The sequence below is a fragment of the Alligator mississippiensis genome, chromosome 16 (assembly GCF_030867095.1).
Source record: "Alligator mississippiensis isolate rAllMis1 chromosome 16, rAllMis1, whole genome shotgun sequence".
Taxonomy (NCBI): domain Eukaryota; kingdom Metazoa; phylum Chordata; order Crocodylia; family Alligatoridae; genus Alligator; species Alligator mississippiensis.
In genome coordinates, this window is record NC_081839.1 from 9,414,291 (window position 1) to 9,438,418 (window position 24,128).

General features: G+C 47.9%; 1 protein-coding gene across 4 annotated transcripts in view; it reads right to left on the bottom strand.

The window, feature by feature from the left end:
- Positions 1-24,128, bottom strand: part of ZFR2 (zinc finger RNA binding protein 2) — a 124,430-nt gene that overhangs the window by 54,389 nt on the left and 45,913 nt on the right. For all 4 annotated transcript variants that reach the window (XM_014599837.3, XM_019491222.2, XM_019491223.2 and 1 more), the window contains exons 4-5: positions 6,861-7,076; positions 6,478-6,767 (exon numbers count right to left, since the gene is read on the bottom strand). In XM_014599837.3, coding sequence (XP_014455323.1) covers positions 6,478-6,767; positions 6,861-7,076 — 506 coding nt within the window. The remainder of the gene's footprint in view (positions 1-6,477; positions 6,768-6,860; positions 7,077-24,128) is intronic.

Genomic DNA, 24,128 nt, shown 5'->3' on the forward strand with positions numbered 1-24,128 from the left:
AGATAATAGATACAGCATTTCCAGGGAGGAGATTCAACTGGATTCTTAGGAATACATAGGACAGAATTCTATTTCCATTTTTTGTGCATAATTAGCAGTTTTCTAGCTGCGTAAGTGGCACTTTTGGTACTTAAGTGCAGGTTGTGATGTTATTACATCTGCAGTGAAGACATCTAAGCGCATGTAGACTGAACATGTGCAGTATGGTATGTATGAAAACACGGGAATCCTAAAAATCGGTGAAACCCGTGAGTAGTGGGTGTTAGCTCCTATGGGACAGGGGTGGGCAAAATGCCAGATCCAGCCAGCAGCCAGACTCCTTTTCCCAGCAGCCCCTGCCCACGTTGTTGTGACCGATTTCCATGGAGACTCCAGCAGCTGCAGGGCCATGACAATGCAGGGCCAGGGTTTCCATGGAGACTAGCCTCAGCAGCACTGGCTGGGTGGGGAGCTGCTGCAGGGTCAGGGCTGGGGTCTTGTGGTGGTGACAGTATGGTCTAGAGCTGGGACAGAGCCATGATCTGCTGCCTACACACCCCTGCCCAGGGCATGCGGGCAGTGGATCACAGTTCTACCCTGGCTCCGGACCACACTGTCACCACTGCAAGATCCCAGCCCCTGGATTGGTTTTGCTATATTTGTATTGTTATAGGTTTATAAACATGTATCTCTTAAGAGTAAGGGTGCAGAGTAATTTGGGGGACAGCAGGGGCAATCCAAGTGATGCAAGGAACTCCTTCCTCCCCCTTCTGTTCAGCCTATACTGTGGCTAGAGCCAGTGAGAAGGACGGACATGGAGAAGACTTGAATCCCCTAGCCATGGCCCTACTCACCAGCTTTCTAGCAGCAGATCTGAGCAGTGCGCATTAGAGAGGGTATTAACCCTGAATGTGTAACTAACCACTAGCACTTGTTAACCTTAACACAGACTAACATTCCTTAGAATTAGCACCTGCTAACTCTAGCATGTAACCTCACCCTAATAACAGCTGTTATGTGATCCAGTACATCAGCTCTTCCCACTCCGTTTGAAACAATTCCAAGTACCTCATCTTACATTTGCATACAAGGAAGCCTCATGAAATACAATGGCTATCGTTAAACTGCTGCCAAAGCAATGCATGTTAAATAATGGAAACCAACTATGAAGCTGATTAAATGCTAAATAATACATGGCCCATATTGGGTAAACATGGTGGTGGGAACCAGGGGTGTGTGAAGCGGGCCCTATTTGATTCGGATTTGGCCCGAATCAGGGACAGTGATTTGATTAGTTGATTCAGATCACTGTCCCTGATTTGATTCAGCTGAATCAGAATCTGAAGATTCGAGGTTGATTCGGAGAATCAGTGATTAGGACATAGACACAGCTTTAAATGTTTTTTATACATACCTTGAGGTAGCAGGCATGGCTCGTGAATGCTGTGATGCTGGGGTGCATTGAACGTCCCCACAGGAGTGCAGGGGCCCACCATGTGCTTGGCGGCAAACCCGGAAGTGGACTGGAAGTAGCTCCAGTCCACTTCCGGGTCTGCCAGGGAAGTGCGCTGGCCCACCCCCCCTGCCCATGCCTCCCTGGGTTGGCGATTGGACATGCTGGGAACCTGGATGCCCCCCCCCAAGATCCAGGAGGCACCAGTCACTTGGAAGTGGACTGGAAGTGCTTCTGGTCCAATTCTGGGTCTGCTGCTGAGCACGCTGGGGGGCCCCCCCGTGCTTCTGTGGCACATGCCATGTGCCCCAGCATCACAGCATTCACGAGCCCCTGCTACTTAGAGGTATATAGAAAAAACATTTAAAGTTGTGTCTATGTCCAAATCTTTCCGAATCAATTTGGAGGATTCTGATTTGATTCGGACAGATTAAAGGGTCAGGTTCCGGAGGACTGGAAGAGGGCTAACATCGTCCCAATCTTTAAAAAGGGGGGGAAGGAGGACGCGGGGAACTATAGACCAGTCAGCCTTACCTCTATCCCTGTGAAAATCCTAGAAAAAATTATTAAGGAACACATCTGTGGGCTAATTTGATGCGGAGCAGTAACCAACATGGGTTTTTAGCAGGCAGGTCCTGCCTGACTAACCTAGTTTCCTTTTATGACAAGGCCACCAATTGTTTAGATGCAGGAGTCGAGGTGGATGTTATCTATCTGGACTTCAAGAAGGCCTTTGACAAGGTATCCCATACCATCCTTATAAAAAAACTGAGGGGATTTGCCTTGGATGATTACACAGTAGACTGGGTAGCAAATTGGCTCAAGGCACACTCAGAGGGTGGTAGTGGATGGGTTGGTGTCAACCTGGAAAGATGTAGGCAGTGGAGTCCCTCAGGGCTCAGTTCTGGGGCTAGTGCTGTTCAACATCTTCATTAATGATCTGGATGAGAGGGTGGGAAGCACCCTGTCCAAATTCGCGGACGACACAAAATTATGGGGTGCAGCTAACACCCTGGAGAGAAGGAACCAGATTCAGGCCAACCTAGACAGGCTGGAGAAGTGGGCAGAGAGCAACAGGATGCAAATTCAATAAGGACAAGTGCAAGGTGCTGCGTCTAGGGAGGAAGAATGGCCATCATACCTACAGGCTGGGGGGCGACCTTCTCAGCTCCACTGAGGCAGAAAAAGATCTTGGGAGTCACTGTTGACTCCAAGATGAACATGAGTCGCCAATGTGGTGAAGCAGTTGGCAGAGCCAATCACACGTTGTCATGTATCTGTAGGTGATTTACATACAGGTCTAAGGAAGTGATTCTCCCTGTCTATGCGGCACTGGTCAGACCGCAGCTGGAGTACTGTGTCCAGTTCTGGACACCGCAGTTCAAGCGGGATGTGGACAACCTGGAGAGGGTCCAAAGAAGAGCCACTTGCCTGATTAGAGGCCTGCAGGGAAGGCCCTACGAGGAAAGGCTAAGGGATCTTAACCTCTTCAGCCTCTCCAAGAGAAGGCTGACAGGGGCAGCGTACAAATGCATAAGGGGAGAGCAACATGAAGTAGGCGACGATCTATTCACCAGGGCACCCCCTGGAACGACAAGGAACAATGGCTATAAGCTACCAGAAAGAAGGTTCAGGCTGGACATTACGAAAAAGTTCTTCACGGTCAGGGTTGCCAGAATCTGGAATGGGCTCGCAAGGGAGGTGGTGATTGCCCAATCCTTGGGGGTCTTCAAGATGAGACTGGACAGGCACCTGGCTGGGATCACATGACCCCAGGGTTGGCTAGGGGCAGGGGTCAGACTAAATGGCCCACTGAGGTCCCTTCCGATTCTATGAATCTATATTTCAACTTCCTTTTCACTTCCACAGATGAGCTGTGCCTTTCTTTCCCATTTCTAATGATTCCTGTTCCTTCAGTAACCTTAAATGCCTGGCAAGCATCACCAAATAGGGCCCCAAACAGTTCACCCAGAATCCTCCTGTTGCACCCTCTCTCATTCTGTTGTGTATGATTAGGGTGGCCTTGACCTCCACGATGTGAAGCCTGACCAGGTTGTCCTGCGCTTCATCTGAATATAAATTAATGGAGCATCCTAGGACTCATGACAACTAGAAGCGCACCGACATTGGTCTGATATCAGATTGGCACCGATATAAAGAAAATTTAATATATTGGAAATCAGCCACATCAGGCCAATAATTTGGCCGATAAATGGCCTGTGCATGCATGCAGCTGCAGCGCAGCACAGGCAGCGAGGAGCTCAGCCCAGCAGCGTGGAGAGCTGCCTCCAGCTGGTAAGTCTGGTGTGGTAGAAGGGGAGTGGGGAAGGAAGGGGCATGGAGGGGGTGCAGATCAAGGCCCCCATGGGGAGGGAGGCGTGGGGCTGGGGCAAGCATTGCCCAGCTGGAGCGGGAATGGCACAGAGGTGCAGCTCATCCTGGGTGCGCAGGGAGGGGCTGGGGGGCGCCACTGGTTCGGGAGCTGCTGGTCCAGTGGCTCATCCGGCGCTCGCCTGCTCAACTGGTGGCTCCCGCTGCTTGTCCAGGAGGGCACAGAGAGGCGTGTACCCTCGGATCTGCACAGGGCAGGGTGGCTGGAGCCGGGACTGCGTCAGGTTCTTCTCGGTGGGGTGGGCTGCAGCCACAAATTCGCTGTAGCCCCTTCCTGGTGTAGCCCTGCCCCGCTGGAAAGAGCTTCGCGCAGCCCTGGCCCTGTTCCGAGCAGATCCCTCTCTCCCTATCCCCCAGATGAGCCATGGCTCTGTCTCGCACCTGCCCTGAGCAGCACTTCCCCCAGCCTCAGACCCTCACCTCCCTTCCCACGGGGGCCTTGATCTGCACACCCATGCCCCTTCCCTCCCCTTCCACCACACCAGAATTACTTGCTGGAGGCAGCTCTCCACACTGCCGGGCTGGGTACTGGAAATCAGATCGGTATCAGCCGACATGCCTCCCTAAAAATCGGCCATTGGTATCAGCTGCAAAAATCTCTATTGGTGCACCCCTAATGACAACACCACCTAGTTCCAGTCATGAGTGGGGGCTAATTAGCACATGGAGGTATCTGGTTGAGGGGGTGTTTGGAGTACACACATATACTGAGCAGTGCTGAACTGAGGGGTCACCTTGGCTTGAAATCCTTGTCTCTGCTGGGGCCCAGTCCAATAAACTACATGGCAAATCATAAGCCTTTTGGATTTGGGCTAATATACATAGTTTGTACTATATATATATATATATATATATATATATATAGCTGCTTATATATATAAGCAGCTAAAGTGCTGCTTAAAAGTGTGTTTATGGAGTGCCTGTGCTACAAATTGCAGCAGTTTAAAAAAAACAAACCCGGTAATAAGGATCAATTCTGGATAAGTCTATGGGTACTATATGCAAATTACTACAACTATGTTTAATTTCAAGGTCACTGTTTTCAAATTTGCTCCTCAATTCCATGTGCTCAAGGAGAGCAGGGTCTGACAGTAAGGTGGGTTGGGGGGAAGGGGCTGTAGGGGGAGGCAGAGGGCAAGGGGGCTACCCCAGATTTATTTTTCCTGCTGTAGCAGTGGGAGGGGGACAAATTCAGGCAAACCTCCAATAATCAAATTCTATACTTGGGGGTTTAGTTCAGTTTAGTTCTCCCTAAATTGAAAGAGTGGGTTTTTAAAAACCCACTGTTTCTACCATTTCAATTTAGGGAGAACTAAACCAAACTAAACCCCCATCGTGTGTATACAAGGGTTAGGGAGCCCAATTCTTAGAGCTTACCTGCCTCTCCTGTGGCTTGGGGAGAGGAGGCGGGGCAAGCTGCCAGTGGGCTGAGTTGTGGGGGACCCTGGTGGGTCCCTGAGTTGTGGGGGACCCCTGTGCTTCCCTCCATGGTGCCAGCACCCCCAGGTAGCACCCGCCCGCTGGCACCCAGCCCAGGCAGTCTCAAGGGGTGCCAGAGCTGTGAAGGGAAGCACCGGGCCCTGCACAGCTCAGACAGGCAGGCAAGTTCCAGGAGGAAAAAAATAAAGGATCAGGCTCCTCATTGCTTTTTTTTCCCCACCTTCAGTCGAGCTTGCCTGTACCAGCTGCTACTGGGTTGCACAGCCTGAGCTGCATGGGGCCCATTGCTTCCCTTTGCAGCTGCATGGCCCCCTGGGACTGCCTGGGCTGGGAGCCAGCAGGCAGGTGCTGCCTGGGGGGCACTGCCACCATGGAGGGACCCACCAGGGTCCCCCACAGCTTGGCCCACTGGCAGCTTGCCCCCCCCCCCCCCCCCGCCGTGGGAGAGGCAGGTAGGCTTTAAGAATAAGCACATGGAATTGAGGAGCAAATTTGAAAACAGCGACCTTGAAATTAAACACAGCTGTAGTAATTTGCATATAGTACCCATAGACTTATTTCATCCAGAATTGATCCTTATTACCTTTTTGCGTGTACAAGCACCCACTGAAAGGAAAAATATTGGCCCACCAGAGGGCACAAGTGTTATTTAATTTGAAATGCAGCCAGCAGCAGGTTCCATAAAAATATGCTGAGATTAGGAAGACCAGAAGGAGCAGAGAGAGAGACATGTAGGTAGGGAAGTGGCACATAACAGCAGTAATTTGGAAACTGGCCGTGAAGAGAAGACAGGCCATAGGTTAGGACTTGTTTTAATTTTTACAGCAACTGTCAAAAATTGTTATACCTGGGGTATTTACAGCCTTTTGTGGCAAATGTGTAAGATAATTTTGTGTTACTTGCTCAAAATATAATTGTTCATAAACTACAAACAGAAGTACATTGTTCAGCCTAGCACATCAGGAACTTGCAATGCTTACCTGTGAGTATATGGTTTCATCCAGCATGCTAACAAACAGTTTAATAAGCCTGGTATACCTGGACACTTACGCAACTACACCCTGTAACGAAGGGAAATTAGCTCTGTCTATGCATCATTAAGCCCCTAACAGTAATTCATTATGGATCAATAAGATGTCATTTGTTAAACTACATGATTGGAAAAGGGTGTAGATTACATAAAGTGGGAACATGGGCAAAAAAGGATTGCTAACCTGGGGACCAGCACAACTGATCTTGCAAATGTCACAGTAGTGAAGCTGAGGTTGTTTAGGTGGTCCTTTGGGTTTCAGCTGCTTGTTTTGAAAAAGTGGTTTCTTGTTGAAGCTGTTGTTTGAGCTGTTGTTAGCGCTGTTCCCTGTGCTGCTCCATGAAGAAGAGCTTGTGGTTTTTGGTTGCTGTGACAAGGGTGGTGGCTGCTGTTGGGCTTGGGCCTGCTGAGGTGGTTGATAGTAAGTAGTAGCTGCTGTGTATGTTGTGGCATCATAATTGGGATAATTTGACCCTAGCAGGAAGAAAGAGAAAAGAAAGCACTTTTTGCAGTTTGTGGTCTAAGTAAAAACTTATAGTTGGAAACCTGCACCAAGTTTCTCCTTACCAGAATAAGGTACAGAAGTGGAGGTATATAAAGAGGAGGGAGTATATGAAGAAATGGGGGAGGCAGATGTATTCTGGTGAACCGTTGTCACTGCTGGGTAGGTATTATAGCTTGTAGGTGTGGAACTTGTTGCTTGAACTGGCTTAATTGCAGTCACCTGCCTCTCAGGCTGGCTTGGATTATATACAGTAGATTGACCATAGCTGCCTTTGGAACCTAAAAAACAAATATATAGAGTCATCTTCTGGAAAAAATAAAAACAGATGCATGATGTTTTTTAACATTTGCACCAACCTACCTTCCTCTTTATTCTTAATATACTATTTGTTAAACCAGAAGACAGAAAGTATTAAGTAACAAGATATAACTGTACCACAAATACATTAGCCTGGAAAGAAAACTATTACAGGTAATTTGACTGAAGTATTTCAGGTTACGAAAAATACAGCTAAAGACCTGGTTAGTCCTTCCTTTTTCCTATTCTGCCATAATAAACAGTTAAAAACACAGTAAATGAAAGTAGATATTTTTCCTTACCTGTTAATATTGTTTCTCATAATGGAACTCACAGTTGGATAGGTTCCACTCACTCATCCATGAAGGGGCAGCTGGCTCTGATTTCAAGTGTTAAAGGGAGACTCCAATAACCAGTTGCAGAACAGGAAGTACCCCAGAAGATCTATTCCCAAGCTTTCATACAAATTGGTTAAAACTGGAAAAAGATATTTTTAAGCACCAATAAGAAACACTTCCTTGAAGATTATAAAAACCAATAACCTGAAAACATAGGAGGGTTCCTCTGGAATGGTGGATGTCCTAATTATGAGAAATATTTTGTTTTCTCTCACATGCACGTTCCATCCAGCTATCCAAAAGACTCACTGCTGGACTATCAGGTGATAAAATGATGAATGTAGCCAGAAACAACATAATGGTCAAAAAGGAAGGCAGAGGTCCATCTGACCATTAGATTTTTTAGTGTAACTATTTTACATCAGTGACAGCTTATTAAACCCTATGGCTACAAACTAGTAAAGTTTCACTACATTGAAACTTTTCAGTATTGTATTAAGTGAAAGAACATAGAGGGATCTCATATTTACCTTGAAAGTTTTCTGCTTGGAAGCACCATTTCTTTGTACCCAATAAAGAAATATGAGCCTTATAGTGTGCTAAACGGATTTTCTTAAAGGATTCTTACTAGATATGAAGTATCTGGGTTTCACTGCCAGACTGGCCTGTGCAGAAAAATGTCGTTTTGAGGCTTTTTTGTTCATCTTGTAGATGCCTTATAAAAATGAGGAAAGTTTGACTTGGTTCTACCAAAGTAATGCCTTAAGATACTATAGACATCTAGACTGTCCCAACTTTTTGTTTAAAAGGATCCACAAGGAAATCTGCTCTGACCCCTCTTTCACATAGCCACACAGAGCCCAATAAAAAAGGACCAATGAAGTGATGGAGAGTATTACTTTTTAACTCATCTCACTGAAGACAGACCTTTTAATGCTTAAAATGTTACATACAAGAAGCCGGGGCTTAATCTTTTCATAAGGGATTCCAATATGGCTGTGATGGAGGGTATAAGAAGGTACCAGTGAAATCCATAGGCACACATTTTAGAGGTTCATCTCCTTCTCCTGGTACCTAGGCCACAGAGGTGGATGAACCTGCTACAGCCTAAGCTTGATGACAAGGATTTTTTTGCTTGTGCATCAGAGGGTCACATGTTAAGAGCCAGAGGTCCAAGTTCTAGCCCTACTGATGATGATCTATGTGGGAATGCAGCATTATAGTTATACTGTAAAGTCTCTATTAATGAGGATATATATTCTATATGATCTGATAAGGTTGGGAGGTTTTTTCTACTTAAAAAAAAAAAGTTTTCCACCAATAAAACCTGATCATATGACTAGGTTAAGATATCTAACCTCTCAGATTCTGCCTTACAAGATCTAGCTGGAATAGACATGTAGGAAAATTGGAGCACATCTCACTTTCTGTGTCAAGCAAGGAAATCACAGCCCTCAGAGCCAAAAGTGGATTTAGAAGTCAATCAGGCAAAACAAGAGTGATCTTTCCTGGCACTTTTGGTTGGATGATATACAGGAGTTAGATTAACACCTTTGTGTCATGGACTGGCAATATAGCAACAGCCTCTCTGGTATCGTTGGAAAATCTTAGAGGTCTTATTTGTTGGACAGGGAAAGAAATTCAAGCAAAAAGTGTCCCATGCTTACGTAACCCCCTCCATGTGATCTGGCAGTCTGCTCTATAAAGCTCCTGGGAAGGGCTGGACTCTGAAATCTTTTAGAAAACAGTAGCGTTAGAAATAGAAGTGAAGGCTACTGGTTCAATTAAAGACTGATATTGTGAGAAATCAATTATAGACAGTCAGGAAAAAACAAAATCATTTGTTGGCTTTTGTTTTAGTAGAAATGCCATGGAAAAACTGTTAAAGCTCAGCGCGTGTTCTGTTCTTCTGAGTAGGTGACACTGATAAAATGGAGGAAGAGTTGTTGAATTCCTGTGCTAGGTGTCTAGTTACTGTCAAGAAAGCAATGGTAACCCCTTATTGGGGAAGGAAGAGTTGTTATATAGGAGAGCAAGCTGTGGTCTTGGAAAGGACATGAGGGAGGGAGGGGAGAGGGATCTCCCCTGGTTATAAGGCAGGGGAGTGGGAGTGGTAGAGGTTCTGTAGCTGGACGTTCCAGTTCTACAAAAAGGAGAGAATTCCTTGTTAAACAATCTCTGCAAAAGCACTAGGATTCTATACTCCTATGGGCTGTACCATAATTTTATGATACATGTTAAAGCTAAATTAGATGGAATACTGGAATTTGTCCATGATGAGGTTACAGCGCTCCAGGGCATGCAATGTCTGGTCCTGAAGAAGTAGTCATTCTGCAAGGGAATTTCAGGAGCTTTTGAGCTGGTTGCAAAAACCATAATCCCACAGGGGTTCCACTGAACATAATCTGTCTGACATGCTTTTCTACATTTCAAATTGTTCTGTTTATCGAGCAATTGTGAAGATAATGGCAAGTCTGTATCTTGTACTGCGGCTATAGCAAACACAACAGGATTGAGGAAATTGTTTAGGTAGAAAAATTCAAACAATTGGCTGTTGACATCTAGTTTCATAGTTACCAATCTCATAAATTCCCTTTAGAACCCTTTACCCCCCAGATTTAGAGGAGACAGAAAGAGCCAATATAAAAACTCCAGTTTGCTCTGAAACAACAGACCTGGAACAGTTTCCCGATTTTTGTTCTAGAAGAACTGGAGTTATGGCTTTTACTTCTTCTAGTTTGTAACACCACTATTTTTTGTTCTGGTTGGAGGGAAGGGTGAAAAAGTGGAATTTGTGAAAACTTATATATTCTTCACTCACCATATCTGGTGCCTGAAGATATATGTATTGTGTTTATCTGTCCAGGCATCAACATTTCAGACATCTTTTTGAGTAACAAAGGTTATATGCTGGCATAAATTAAATAGACTCAGAGAAGACATGTTCCTGAAAAGATTCTGGGCATATCCTCAAGTGAGGTACTGTGCAGGTATTTGCAAAGGAATATGAAGAGAATTAAAAGTTACTGGGATTTTCATTAGTATTTGAATAAATGACTTGCAGCAGTCTTGTTGTTATGATGTCAAAATATGGCCTATAATAAGACTAATTAGTAAAAATAATGGGTTTTCAACCTTTTTTAGTCTAAGTACCCCTGGCGGTCGGACGCTGAGTGGGGACAGGGGCAGTGGGAAGAGTGCATGGCTGGATGTGGAGCAGGGAGGCAAAGATGCCATGCGGGTGGGTGGGGACGGAGCACTGTCGCCTCCCAGGAGAAGGGCCGGGGCAGGGAAGCTCACCGGGCTGGGGTGAGGGCAGCATCACCCCTCTGTAGGGCAGGAAAGCTTACCGGACTGGTGTGTGGCAGCGATGGCTGTCATGTGCGAGCCTCCTCTCCCCGCAGAGGGGTGCTGGTGCCCTCACCCCAGCCCGGCCCTACTCCTGGGAGGCAGTGGCGCTCTATCCCTGCCTGCCCATGCATATCCCCTAGGACCAGTTCAAGTACTCCCAGAGGTATGCGTACCCCCGGTTGACAACCCCTGGTATAAATGATGTGTGAGGGAAAAAGAAACCAGCCCCTGGCTGCATTTACAAAGTGTGTAGCAAATCAATATTTTTTTATTTGTAAATTGACCAAATTTGATCTAGGATTTTTTGGGGTGACCAAAATTATGTTCCAATAGTTTGCACCAGTGAATATGGAACAGTAATCTTAGAGAGATTTATTTTATTTAAAACAAATTTACTTTTGATGAGAGAAAATGCACCTTAAGAGATGTCTTAAATTATCCCTGGCAAAAGTCATCCCAAGCCACACCCTGAAGAGACGGCATTCACTCCTTGTAAAAGGAAGCAACTATACACTTAGCTTTTCTGAGTTTGTCTTTAGTTCCATTGTCCCTATTGGACAATGATGCTTATGAGGAAAGAGAGTAATTTTTGGATTAAAGCAGAGAATATGATGTATGGAAAATAAAAAGAATAAGAAGGGCTGTTAACGCAATACAAGAACAAGGGAAGATTTTTGTTTTTTGCTCTTTCTCCCTTTTCTTTTTGAGTTCAGAAGGATATCCTTGTGACTACAAGAGCAGTATTGACAAATCTAAATCTACACTACCAGCTCCAGCTTCTCTTTCAAATAACTGGGTATCTTAAAATTTTTTCCTCAAGGAAAGAAACAGAACATTTTATAAAGAACTATTCCTATGTTAAACAAGCCTTGATCATACCAAACTCTTTAGAAAGGAATCATTAATGTCCAATGAAGGCAAAAGCTGTCAGCCAGGCGAGACATCTCCAAGTTTGCTTGCTAGCATGTAGGGCGCTTGTACACATAACTGGGTTAATTCTCATTAAATTAAATAGGTTTATTACATTTAAAATGTTGTTTTTTTAACTGTGGCATCAATGTTCACATGTGGTAGCCTTTAGGAGCTGCATACCAATCCACCCACTGCTATCTTTGGTACTGCATTACAGCAGGGGGCGCATTTAAATCACGAATCCCCTCCCTCACTCCCGAAATGCCCCCGAAAGGCCCATTCCCATGAAGCCAGGGATCCCTATGCTAAGCAATGATCATGACCTCCCTCACCCACCCCCAACTACATTGACTCCTACGTGAATCTGCCTATGATAAAAAAATGCCACATCCGGAAGGAACTGTATGAATTTTAACCTTTATTTTAATTTTTTTTAAATTTTCCAACACACGATTTAGAGAAAAAAAACTCCTAGTCATTATAAAAAAAACCCAGTATAAAATACAGTATGTATAAAAATAAATTTACAGTATAAAAAGTAAAAAGAAATGTAAAAATACAGCATTTTCCCTTGTATGCTAAAATAAATAATTACATAAACTCCAGTAAAAAAACCTACTAAAACATATATTATTTACTTTACTATATTCCTATTAACACTATTTATACTATATACTAGTCATACTATTTACACTCAATTATTATATCTAATCTATTTGCATATCTATTTCTATCTGTATTCTACTCTACATATATATCTAGTTACATATGTCTGCTTACGTGTCTATCTATTCTACTCTATTCTACCCGTAATGTTTCTAACCCTATTTATATCTGTGTCTATCTTCTAATTCACTTTCTTCTCCATCCCTCTGCTCTATCTCTGCTCTTCTAAGACGCCTGCAGAGGAAGAAAGAAGAGGAGGTTTTGGCCCATACTCCCAAAACCACCTGCTTCACCTCCCCACTACTGGCTGCAAAGTACACTACAGAGTCTCTGGTGGGAAATTCTGAAATTACCTAAATATGACCCGGGATGCAGTGTATCCCGGGCGGTGGGTCTGGCATGCAGCACCCACCATGCATCAGGTTCCTGGAATGCAAATATAAGAAATAGGAAAGTTACCCTGAAATATTAAAATATCAGCATGTGCTGAGGCACACCCACCCCCTCAATGGAAAATTTACCGGTAGGTGCAATCCTGTGGTGGCTGCTCATCCCGGGTGCTGGGTGCGGTGGTGGCGGGGGGACCATGTAAACTACCAGTGGTGGTGGTTGGACCATCACCACCATGACAGGGTACCACATTACAGGTACCAATGCTGGGGCAGAGTTGTTGTGCTGCCCCCCTCCATGTTTTTTCTATTGATACTGGACTACATTTTCCAGCAGCCCCTGCTGTTGTGTCTTGGGCTGGTTTCCATGGAGACCGACTCCTGCAGCAGCTGCATTGTGATATCACAGCCATGGGGTTTCCGTGGATACTGGGCCAGATGCACAGGGCTGTGTACATGGATATATGCAATTCTGGGGTGGCTATATTCCCCCACTTAGCTAGTGGTGGCCAAGCCGTCAAGGTGAGCAGCGGGCACGCAGCATGGTGTGGAGCTGTAGTGTAGCCTCCCTGGCATTTTGCAGTGGTAACAGTGCGGTCCGTCGCTGGGGCACAACCGCGATCTGCAGCCTGCCATGCCCCGGGGTCACCACCACAATGTCTCACCTAGCACATCTTTATTTTAAATCTTTTTTTTTTTTTCAGGACATACCATGATTTATACATATATCTCAGAATGAGAAGGTAATATATGGATTACCCAGAAAACAAACATAAAACACAGTTTAAAACAAAATCAATCAACTGCTCTTACAAAAAATAAGTACTTTCAATGACAGAAATATCTTTTTAAAACTAAGAAAGTATAAATAAAAATAAGAAAGCCTTCCTCTGCCCAGGCAGCTCCTCTCCCCCTATGCCCTGCCACATTCCTCAGTGGCAGCCGACTACTCGTTGTTCAGGTAACCACGGGAAGCTCCTCCCCACCCACTCCAGCACCCGCAGTCACCAGTTACGAAAAAAACACACCATGTCTGGAAGGAACCGTGTAAATTACAACCTTTTATTTACAAAAGCAAAGAAGAATAAAAACTTTTTTTTCAAGAAAAACAAACACATAAAGATAAAAAACGACAACTATAAATTAACAGAACCCAAAGAAAAAAATCCGGCAGCATCACATCATCTTTGATGTTTTATTGTTTCGTAAGGGAAGAGACAAGACAGCTTTGCCCCACGCTCCCAAAACCACCTTCTTGGCCTCCCCACTACAGGCTACAAGATCCCCGGTGGGAGATTTCAAGACCTATTTATCAGCTTGGCAGCAGCGTGTCCTGGGGAAGGGGTCTGAGACCACGCATCCACTGTGCATGGATTTAGTGGAAGGCAATTCTAGTTATAGGAGTGGCGCAAGTTACGACTAAGTAACACACCCCACTTACTACCTGTGCATCTTCTGCATGGGTAGGTGTTATTAAAGGTTGGGGAGGTGGTGGGAGAAGCAGGACCCACACGACGGGGGGTGGCAGAACCACCACCACCACTGGTACCAGCCTCAGAGCTGGGGTTTGTCCCTCAAGGCAGGGCTCCATCTGCCCTGCCGGATGGGAGTCTGTGTCATAAGCAAATGTGCTGCTACCCAAGGAACTTTTCTGTTGAGAGCGTAACTTTCCCCAGGCGCAGATAATCCATGTCTTACCCAGCCAATCCCATTCCAACCAAACCTGCTGGCAGCCCATGGAACTTTGGGGACTGTAATTTTCCACATGGGTGGATTAAGATTCATTTGGGCCCTGCTCCCAGCCTTGCCAAGGCTCCTACACCCTTGCCCTGTTCTGAAGCCATCAATGAGCCCCTGCCGGTAGCTGTCCCGAGTGTTAATCTGCCTGGGTGTGTATGTGGGAGAAGGGGGGGGTTGCAATCTTTTCCTACATAAAGAGAAAGTTGGGCACCCATTAACCAGACTTGCCTTTGTGTGCAATTACTATGTACTACCTCTCAGTACAGTCATAGCCATGGTTGGGTGCTCTTGGAGTTTTAGCAGGCGTCCTCCCCTACCAAACTGCAGGAAGGCTTATACCCATTCCCTGCTTACCAAAAGACTATTCTGTCAATTCTCCATTTCTATCTCCATTTCTATTTCCACGTCTATTCACTAAGTAGTTATCATCTTACCTTTGAACTGCCTGTATTCCAGTCTTGATTACTGTCCACACACACACACACCAATGCCCCACTCCCACCCACCAAAACGCCGAGGACTCCTGCAGGTTTATACCAGCCCCCCACCTCACACCTGTGCCAAGGAGTAGTTTCATTAACACTTCACAGGACATGGTCCATCCTTGGAGGCTAGGCTACCTAGCGTTGTTGACCTGTGCTGGGTGTCGGGCACAGAGTTGTGCGTGCATGGGTCCCCCCCCTGCCCTCGCAGCTGGCAGCCTGCAAACAATAACCCCCTTACCCCGCTGGGGCAGCTGCTCCCTCCCCTCATGCCCTGCTGCAGTCCCCAGTGGCAGCGAGCTATTCATCGTTCAAGTAACCACGGGAAGCCACAGCTGCCCACAGGGGGACCCTGCCCACACCTCCACCACCCACCTTCACTGCAACCTCCTTCCCGCCACTACAGACAATGTACTGAAGAGACAGAAGTTTTGTGTTATAAAATGACAAAAACATTATTTTTATCAGAAGAACTAGCCAGTGCTTGTTATTGGCAGAATCCATATGTGCAGCCAGGCAATCCCACGCAAGGGCCACCCAACCAGCATCTCCATGCCTATGTTGTGGGGTGCTATGCGCTGCCCACCCACGTCTCTGTCTGCCTGCTGCCTCCCGTGCTTCATCAGATCGCAACTGATTGAAAACCTCCCCCTGGTTTCACAAATATTGTGGAGCACGCAGGATGCCACTATAAAAGCTGTTATATATTCAGGCTCCAACTCAAGCCTGCCGTTCAGTGCCCTCCACTGTGCTTTGAGGTGGCCAAAGGCACATTCAGCAGCCGTCCTGCATTTGCTAAGATGGTAGTTGAAAGCCATCTTTTGCAGGTTGGTAATATGTCCTCCATATGGCTTCATGAGCTAGGGCTTGAGGGGGTAAGCCGTGTCCTTCTATAATAAGTGGGGGGACAGCAACACCATGGATCACTGTCAGGGACTCTGGGGGCATGATGTCCTTTCTCCATCAAACCAGGCAGTAGAGAGTTTCTAAACGTATGCGCATCATGTGCGCTGCCTGCCCAGCCTATATAAATGTTAGTGAACTGGCGCTGATGATCCACCCTAGCTTGCAGGATCACCAAGGCAAATCCCTTCCTGTTTGTGAATGAGCAGCTTGCCTGCAAAGGAGATATCACAGGGAAGTGTGGCTGTATACAGCCCACACACCGTTAGAAAATCCCATGGTATTGAAGCCATCAATAACTTCCTGGGGGTTACTGAGGCAAATAAAGTTGTTTGCCACGACGTCTTGTAACAACTGGCATACCTTGCAACTTGCCATCCTGGCCATGCAGGGAGCCACGCCGAATTGGTTTGTGATGTAGTGGAGGCTGACAGGGGTGGCCAGTTTCATGATGTCTGGCGCCATGGCTCTACACGACAGTGTCCTGCCTCACTATTTTTGGCCCCAGCATCGAGACGATCTGATTAACCAGACCTGTATCAAAGAGCTTTTTCTGACTCAGGAGGTGCATGGGCCAACCAGAGGTAACGCTCTTCTAGACTTGGTCCTGGCCAAAAAAGATGACCTGGTGACTGACTTAAACAGGGCAGCCTGGGTCATAGTGACCAAGAAACCATTACGTTCACAGTCTGTTGCAAGGCAGACAAATCGGATAGCGGCTTAAAGTTTCGGACTTCAAAAATGCGAACTTCAACAAGCTCAGGTCACTAGTAGGGAATGTGCTGTGAGACCAGGGACTGAAGGCAAAAGGAGTGCGTGAAGAGTGGTCATTCCTAAAGGACACAATCCTTGAAGCACATTCAAGGCTAGCTCCTCCTGCTTGTTCCCCATGCTCCTGGAGTTAGTATACAGGCACCCGAGTCCTCCTCTCAAGGCCCTCATCTTCCTGTTCTGCTGATGAAGAACTGTTCCCTCAGCACCTGCAAGAGTGGCTCGCCCAGTGTCCCTGTCTACTGGGCTTACATGTATGTTGGTTCCTGGACATGTTTGAATTTGTGTATCCCTGTCCCCCAGCAATCTGTTTCAAGTCCTGTCCAGAAGATCGGCCATCCTGGCTGCGAACCTTTCCTCTTGAGGTGGATGCTGTCCCTTCCCAGGAGTCCTCTTTCCCTGAAGTGTGCACCATAGTCAAGGAATGTGAAGCCTTCTTGGTGGTACCAGCATCAGAGATGCTGGTTGACTTCCTCTATGCCTATCACCATTGCTTTGTTCATAAACGGTACTTGATCACATTGCCCTGCCTGCTGGTTCTGAGACACAATTCACACCTTCATAGTTATGCATAAAGGGAATTTTCAAAAAGTTTTGTTCAACACATTCTATTATAAAAGCCATAGTCTGTCTATCTGTCTGCCCATAAGGCTTTGTTTGTGCTCTGATCGGCTGTCTCGGACAGCCTTCAGACAGTCTTAGACAGGACAGACGGTGGAGCACCGCCATGACAGTGGGGACTAATGGGCCCACTCCTTGGAGGCAGAGGGGGGACGGCAGGGAATGGAGCCCCGCCATAACAGAGGAGACGGAGCTGGGGGGCACTGGCCTCACCTCCCCGATCTGCTCCTTGGAGCCAGCACCTGGAGCATCCCCTGCTTGCCACCCATACAAGAGTTGGCAGGGGAGGGGGCAGTTACCAGTAACCGTGGCCACCACACCACCACCAAGCTGATACCCACAGCTGCCGCACTGGGCTTGTGCCCACCACCAAGCCCAGGACTGTGGCTGTTGCTGGGCCCGTAGGGTGTGGCATGGACCCAAAGCTGAGGGGGGTAGGGGGGGACTGGCTCAGGCCCAAAGCGGTGGGCAGGGGATGCAGACACGGGCCTGGCCCCAGAGCGGGGGGAGAGTCCGGGGAGGGGTGGGGAATGGCCGAAGCGGCGGGGACAAGGAGGGGAGCGGCCCTGGCCCCATAGCGGGGGCAGGGCTGCTGCAGCAGGGAGGGCAACAGAGTCAGGCCTGCAGTGGGGGGGGGCAAGAGGGGGGTGCACCCCCTCCCCCAAACCCAAACCGCCAGTGGGAACTGGGTCGGGCCTGAAGTGTGTGGGGCCAGACTAGCATGGGGGGGGGGGAAACAGGGGCACAGGGTTGAATGCTGGGCTCCATCCCTACCACCTCCCGTCATTTTTGATGGACCATTTGCTAGTATCTATATAACAGCCCCCAAAGTTTGCCAGAAACCTTTCCATAACTCTGTTATCAGGATACCTCAGGGTCTTGACAACTTTTGGGGCATACAAAGCTTCTCTATGTCTCAGAAGAACAAGTCCAGTACGCAGGCAACAGAGCAGGAGGCTGATACATCTACCCCAGCTGGACCCGGGAAGAACTTAAAGACTTGACTGACACTTGGTTGGAGGAAAAGATCACTGAGTAGCTGGAAAGTAAGAGGAATAAGCCAGTGTATACAGCAATAGCAAAGTAAATGAAGGTGTGAGGACACAACCAGAACCGGACAGTGCTGGAGCAAGATCAAAGCCCTGAAATGCGTGTTTCATTGGACCAAAGGTGAGAACTCTCATTCTGGGGCAGCATGCCTAATTGCTCCATTTTATGACCAGCTGTCTGTCATTCTGTCCAAGGATGCAGGAGAGGCTTCCTGTCTCTGGTTATTTGGGACTGGTGTTGTCCTGGAGAGCACACGTAACGAAGGAGCCATAAAGTGTCCTGAGATGGAAACCGTGAGCATGTCGGAGCACTGGGTCAACTGCTCGATGCTGCTGAATGACAGGGGCGGCCAAGAGGCAGTGACCCTGATCATGAACCCAGTCTTCCCGACACCCTCATCAGTAAGCACAGATGATGATGAGGAGGACACTACTGACAGTTAATGCATCAGAAATTCCTCCTGAGACCCGAAGATTGGTTTCTGTTCCCGAGACGCAAGAGGACGTGTGACTAGGGACTTGTATTGGGGAATGGGCAATATATCCATTTGTGCTGCTATGGCAGGCACTGTTTTGGTGCCGTTGGGTTGGATGTGCTGGGGGGCTTGTGCATGTAGCTTTGGATGTGGGCAACCGTCCCTTTTAACATTTGGGGAAGAGATATTTCACCACATAAACTTCATTTTCCTATTCCTCTTTCCAGCTACTATTTCCAATGCCAGCTGGGGACATGCGTCCAAACCTCAGACCCCAGCTTACACTGGAGTGAAGCACATGTGAAAATACTGCCACCGGCAGCAATGCTCCAGAAACAGCATGATGGAGGCTTTAGTGGAAGGCAGCACAAACCCAAGTGGCAGATGACTGGCAGGACAAAACCCAGAAGGTGCTTAGGGCAGATGATGAGCGGGAGGCTTGAAGCATGGACAACACCATAGAATTCAGGAAGCAGCTCCTAGACTGCACAAACCAGTTTCTTGAGCTGGCACTGCAGTGCCATGGGCATCTGTAGGAGACCTTCAAATTAAGGACCACGTCCTTCAGTGTGTGAACAAGCCCCTTATTCATAAGCACCCCGCCCCCTGGAAAGTGCACACAAGCTCTACTTAGCTTGCCTCTGTCCAGGAGGTAGCCAGGAGTATTACAGCTGAGCCTGTTCCCCCACCCACACTGCAATTAACTGAGGAGCGCCCCAATGCCAGTAGGGTCAGGAAAGCACTACTGTGGTTCAGGGAGCAAGGGGCAGGTCAGACAGGGGGTGCATGGGCAGGAAAGGGAGCCAACTGATGGGAGAGGGGTTTCTATTTGTTCATAGTTCAGTAAGTTCTTGGTTCCCATTTGTTCCTGTGTGTTTCTTAGTAAGTTCTTGGGTAGAATAAAACTGCATTTCCCATCCCCATCTGCCTTCTCTATTGGGAAGATATGAAAATGGCTGGATCTGGGTGTTGGGGGGTAAAAGCAAAGCCAAACATTCCCTGGCTTGCCTCAGACACAGAGTGGTAATAAGATTTCATTCCACAATAGGGGATGGTGGGTGGGAGTTGGAGGTGAAGTCCATTCTTATAAACTTTTAACAAACCCCTCTGTCAACTCAGACTAGACATCAGGAGGCACTACTTCACAGTCAGGGCAGCTAGGACCTGGAACCAACTTCCAAACAAAGTGGTGCTGGCTCCTACCCTGGGGGTCTTTAAGAGGAGGTTAGACGAACGCCTTGCTGGGGTCATTTGACCCCAGTACTTTTTCCTGCCATGGCAGGGGGTTGGACTTGATGATCTGCTCAGGCCCCTTCTGACCCTACCAACTATGAAACTATGAACTGGTTCCTGTTGCTGCAGCAGGAGAACAAAGCCAGGAAAATCGGCCTGAGTATGTGATAATTGCCCTCTCCGAAATGTGAAGTGGCTGGGTAATATCCTGCATTGAAAAGGAAAGTGCCTGCCCATAAAAGGTTGGCAAGTGGCACAATTTGGGCAGAACAGTCATGAAGTGAGACCTATAGACTTCTATATTTTCATCTTTAAACATAATTTCTATATTCAGCATGTGTGTGACCTTGAGGTGTTCTGTGCCCAGAGCTGGACAGATGCCCTCTGTGTACAGATGTTGGTTCTGGAGAGCCAAGAGACCGAAGCCTTTTGTGAAACCTTGCAACATTTTACACTTTGTGAATCTTTGCAACATTTCACAGATAAGATGCCCAGCAACTTTTACAGCACCCTGCCTTTCCGCAGATCGTGTCTTAGCCGTGCATGGTGGTGCACAGTGACAATGGTAAGTCAACTGGTCAGACACGACAGCCAGGAGACTGCTGTAGACCCCCTTCCCCCTCTCCCTCCCGCCCCCCCTCCCATGTCCACTGTGGACAGCGTCCCACTGGGTGATGGCTGCAGGCAACTGCAGCCACCAACACAAACACTTTCCTCCACCCCATCTACAAATGCAGGAGAACCACTCTGATCTGCTGCTGCGCAGCCTTTGGTGCCCAAGGTCATGTCATGCAGGGCTGCAGGACAACTGTTGCGAGGGTTTTGATGGGCAGCTGCCAACCCCCTGGGGGGCTCTCCAGGGAGGCGACCCAGGGAAGACCACCCCCAGCCACACCAATGGGCAATGCTGTGTGTGCCCTGGGCCATGTGCAATGAGTTCTTTGTGCAGGCTGAAGGTTGCCTTAGCCACTATGCCCTGCAATCCTGCTGGTGCCCCGTGCACACCTGCGCTCATAGTTTGGGACATTTAGCTATGACGGCGTGGGGGGCAAGCCTGGTCTGCAACCTCCACCGATGGATGGATGGATACCTGTCACAGTGCTACACAACCCTAAGCCCCAATACTGAGGACGACATTGACACAGAAATCTATGCCTTCCTTGACATGAGAGGCATGCTTGCTCCTGCCCAGTTCTAGGGAAGGGACAGTGGATGAATAAAAATGTATGTTAACCTTATTATGGCTGTGCGTGTGCTGTGCCGCGCTGTTCCGAGGTGGTGGGAACAAGAGGCCAGGGTGGTGCTGGTGTGCCACTTTATCTACCCTATAGTAAAGGTCAATCTGAGCATTCATGCACGTTGGGGAAAGAAATGACCCCTTATAAAGTGGGTGGCTGTGCTTAAGGGTCCTGCAGGATCACGGAACACCATTTGTCAGGTTTTCTATCAGTCCGGCAAGTGAATCACTGCTTTTGGGCAATGGGGTTTTGGAAATTCAGACACAGCGCAACTAAAAGGTATATTTCAGCGGAGGTAGGGGGTAGCATTGGTTCCTCAAGGCCGCTGCTTTCATGCAGTCTTGGGAGCACTGCTGTGCTAACATATTTTTTGCAGTGCAACTGGTGCCTGTGAGCACCCTGTGTATAATTGCCTGTTGCCAGACACCACCGGGGGGGAGGGGGGTTATGGGGAGTCAGTCTGACAATAAGAACCTTTACCCAAGACCCTATGACCCATTGACCCAGACACAGGCTCAGGCAGGCATCCCTGGCACCATTCTCCCCACCCCCCATGACTGACCATGATCATATCTGCTCCCTCCATCCTTGGCATTTGCACAGACAGAAGCCTCAAGTCTGGCCTCTGTATGACCCAGTCAAATTACAGGGGGAAAGCAGTGGCTAACATGGGGCAAAGTAGTTCCCTGACGAGTGCTGCCTTGGAATTGGAGAAACGCATGATAGTTTAAAGGGCAAATGAAAGCACTCAAAGCCGAAAAACGGTTACTAATTTTGTGCCCGTCTGTTACTCCTATAGTGGCACAAGGGGGGTGGGAGCTGGTATTACCTTGCTAATCATGATGCGCCAGGAGTCGACAGACCCAGCCAGCATGGACCTTGCATGTATGCTGGATGATGCCATCCATGGTGGTTCCCTGTTATTCATGGCAGACAATGTGGAAGCAAGCCCACTTCACAGTGTTCAGTTGACATGTTTGATGAATAGTGGGTTAGGAATCATGGAGATTCACAGAAAGTAACAGCTGGAAGGGACCTGGAAAGATCATGCAGTTCAAAACACACTACTCAGTGTAGGAACACTGCTGAGATCAAATGATTCCAGGAAGGTCTGTCCAGCTGGGGACCCCAAAACCACCCTGGGTAGTATATTCCAGATTCTGGTCGCCCTTACAGTAAACAAGTTCTTCCTTTCATCCAACCTGAAACTGTCCGCTAAAACAGTTTAGGGGCATTCCTTCTTGTCCTCCCCTGGGTGGACATGCCATATAGCTAACATTTTCATTCATTCATTCACTCATTCATTCTTATCCTGACTCACTGGCTCACCAGGTATGGAGACTGTGAGCAGGGACCAATGCCTCGACACATGGGTGACTTGTGGCTAGCCCTCTGTTGCGCCATTGCCCAAAAGGAACCTTGTGGGCAACCTTCCTTGGCATACCCGTCAGTACATGGCTCATTTTTTACCTACACAAATTTTAAGTGCCCATTTTGGAAAAAAGAATCGACAAAAGAAACAAAGTTGCCAAGATGGCACCAGCATGTCTGTTATACAAACCTTTTGCACCAAAACGAGTGCCAAGGGTGGGGGTGAACTTTTCCTCACCTGGCTAAACAAGAGCCCTATAAAAATTGAGGGCACAGGGGCCTGGGTACAAGTATCCCTTATTTATCCAAGATGTTTGAGGCTGAGGAGAGAAGACAGCAGACTAGGGGGAGAAGCGAGCCAACCAAAGTACATAAGCTAGGACAAATTGGTCCTATGAAGAAACTAAGAGCCTGGTGCATGTGCTGGGGAACCCTGAGGTGTTAAGTCAGTTTGGCGTCAGCAACAGCCCGACCATTAACTTGCATATCTACCTGGATGTCTCCAGGAGACTTGCAGAGTAGGGGCACAACAAGACGGCGGTCCAGTGCAGGGTAAAAGCCAAGAATGTGACAGCTGCTTTCCAACATGGAGTAGCAAGAGCTCAACAGAATGGCACCCCCACGTGTAATGTGCTGCACTAGTGGTACCTCCAACCATTAATGGAGGTACTTGAACACCAAGCAGAGATGACTATAGGTATCCAGGCCATCCTCCGCTCCTGGGAGCTTGCTAACCATGGGTCCGACTGAGTCCTGCTGCCTCAAGCAAGGAAGACAGTGGCAGTTCACTAGAACTGGGCCTTAGTGAGTCTGCTAAGGAGGAGAGACTGGGGATATCCTCCATAACTGGTATGTTAAGCCAGGGGTTGTCAACTGGGGGTATGCATACCCCAGGAGTACTTGAGAAGGCCCTAGGAGGTACACACGGATGGGCCGGGATGGAGCGCTGCCACGACCATCCCGTGCTGCCGCGCAGGTGCCACCCAACTGGCTGGATTGGGGGGGGGGGAAAACGACACAGGAAGCTCGTGTGTGGCAGCTGCTGCTGCTGCTGCTCTGCATTCAGCTGCACGCCACCCCCTCGCTATGTGTCTGGCCACGCGCCACCTCCTCCCTGCCCCGCTCTGTCCTCTCAGCTGCCAGGAGTACACTGCTCCATGTCTGGCTGCCAGGGGTATAATGATCCAAAAAGGTTGAAAACTCCTGTGTTATGCCTGGGAGAATTGACATCTGAACTCACACCTGAGATTAGGCTGGGCTGTTTGTTCTCCTGTAAGGACACCCACGCCCTCCCCTCTACTCCCCATTCCCTGGCCATGCCCTGGTCAGGGTGACAATGGCAGTATCACCCTGTAATCTGCTCCTGCCCCTAACTGAATGCAGTCAGCCCATAGCCGCAATTTTTTTTTCTTGTGCCAGCTGCTGCACCAATCACAATTGCACAAGGAAGTTCACCCCACATTAATTCATGTTGGGCTGGGTGGACCACAGCA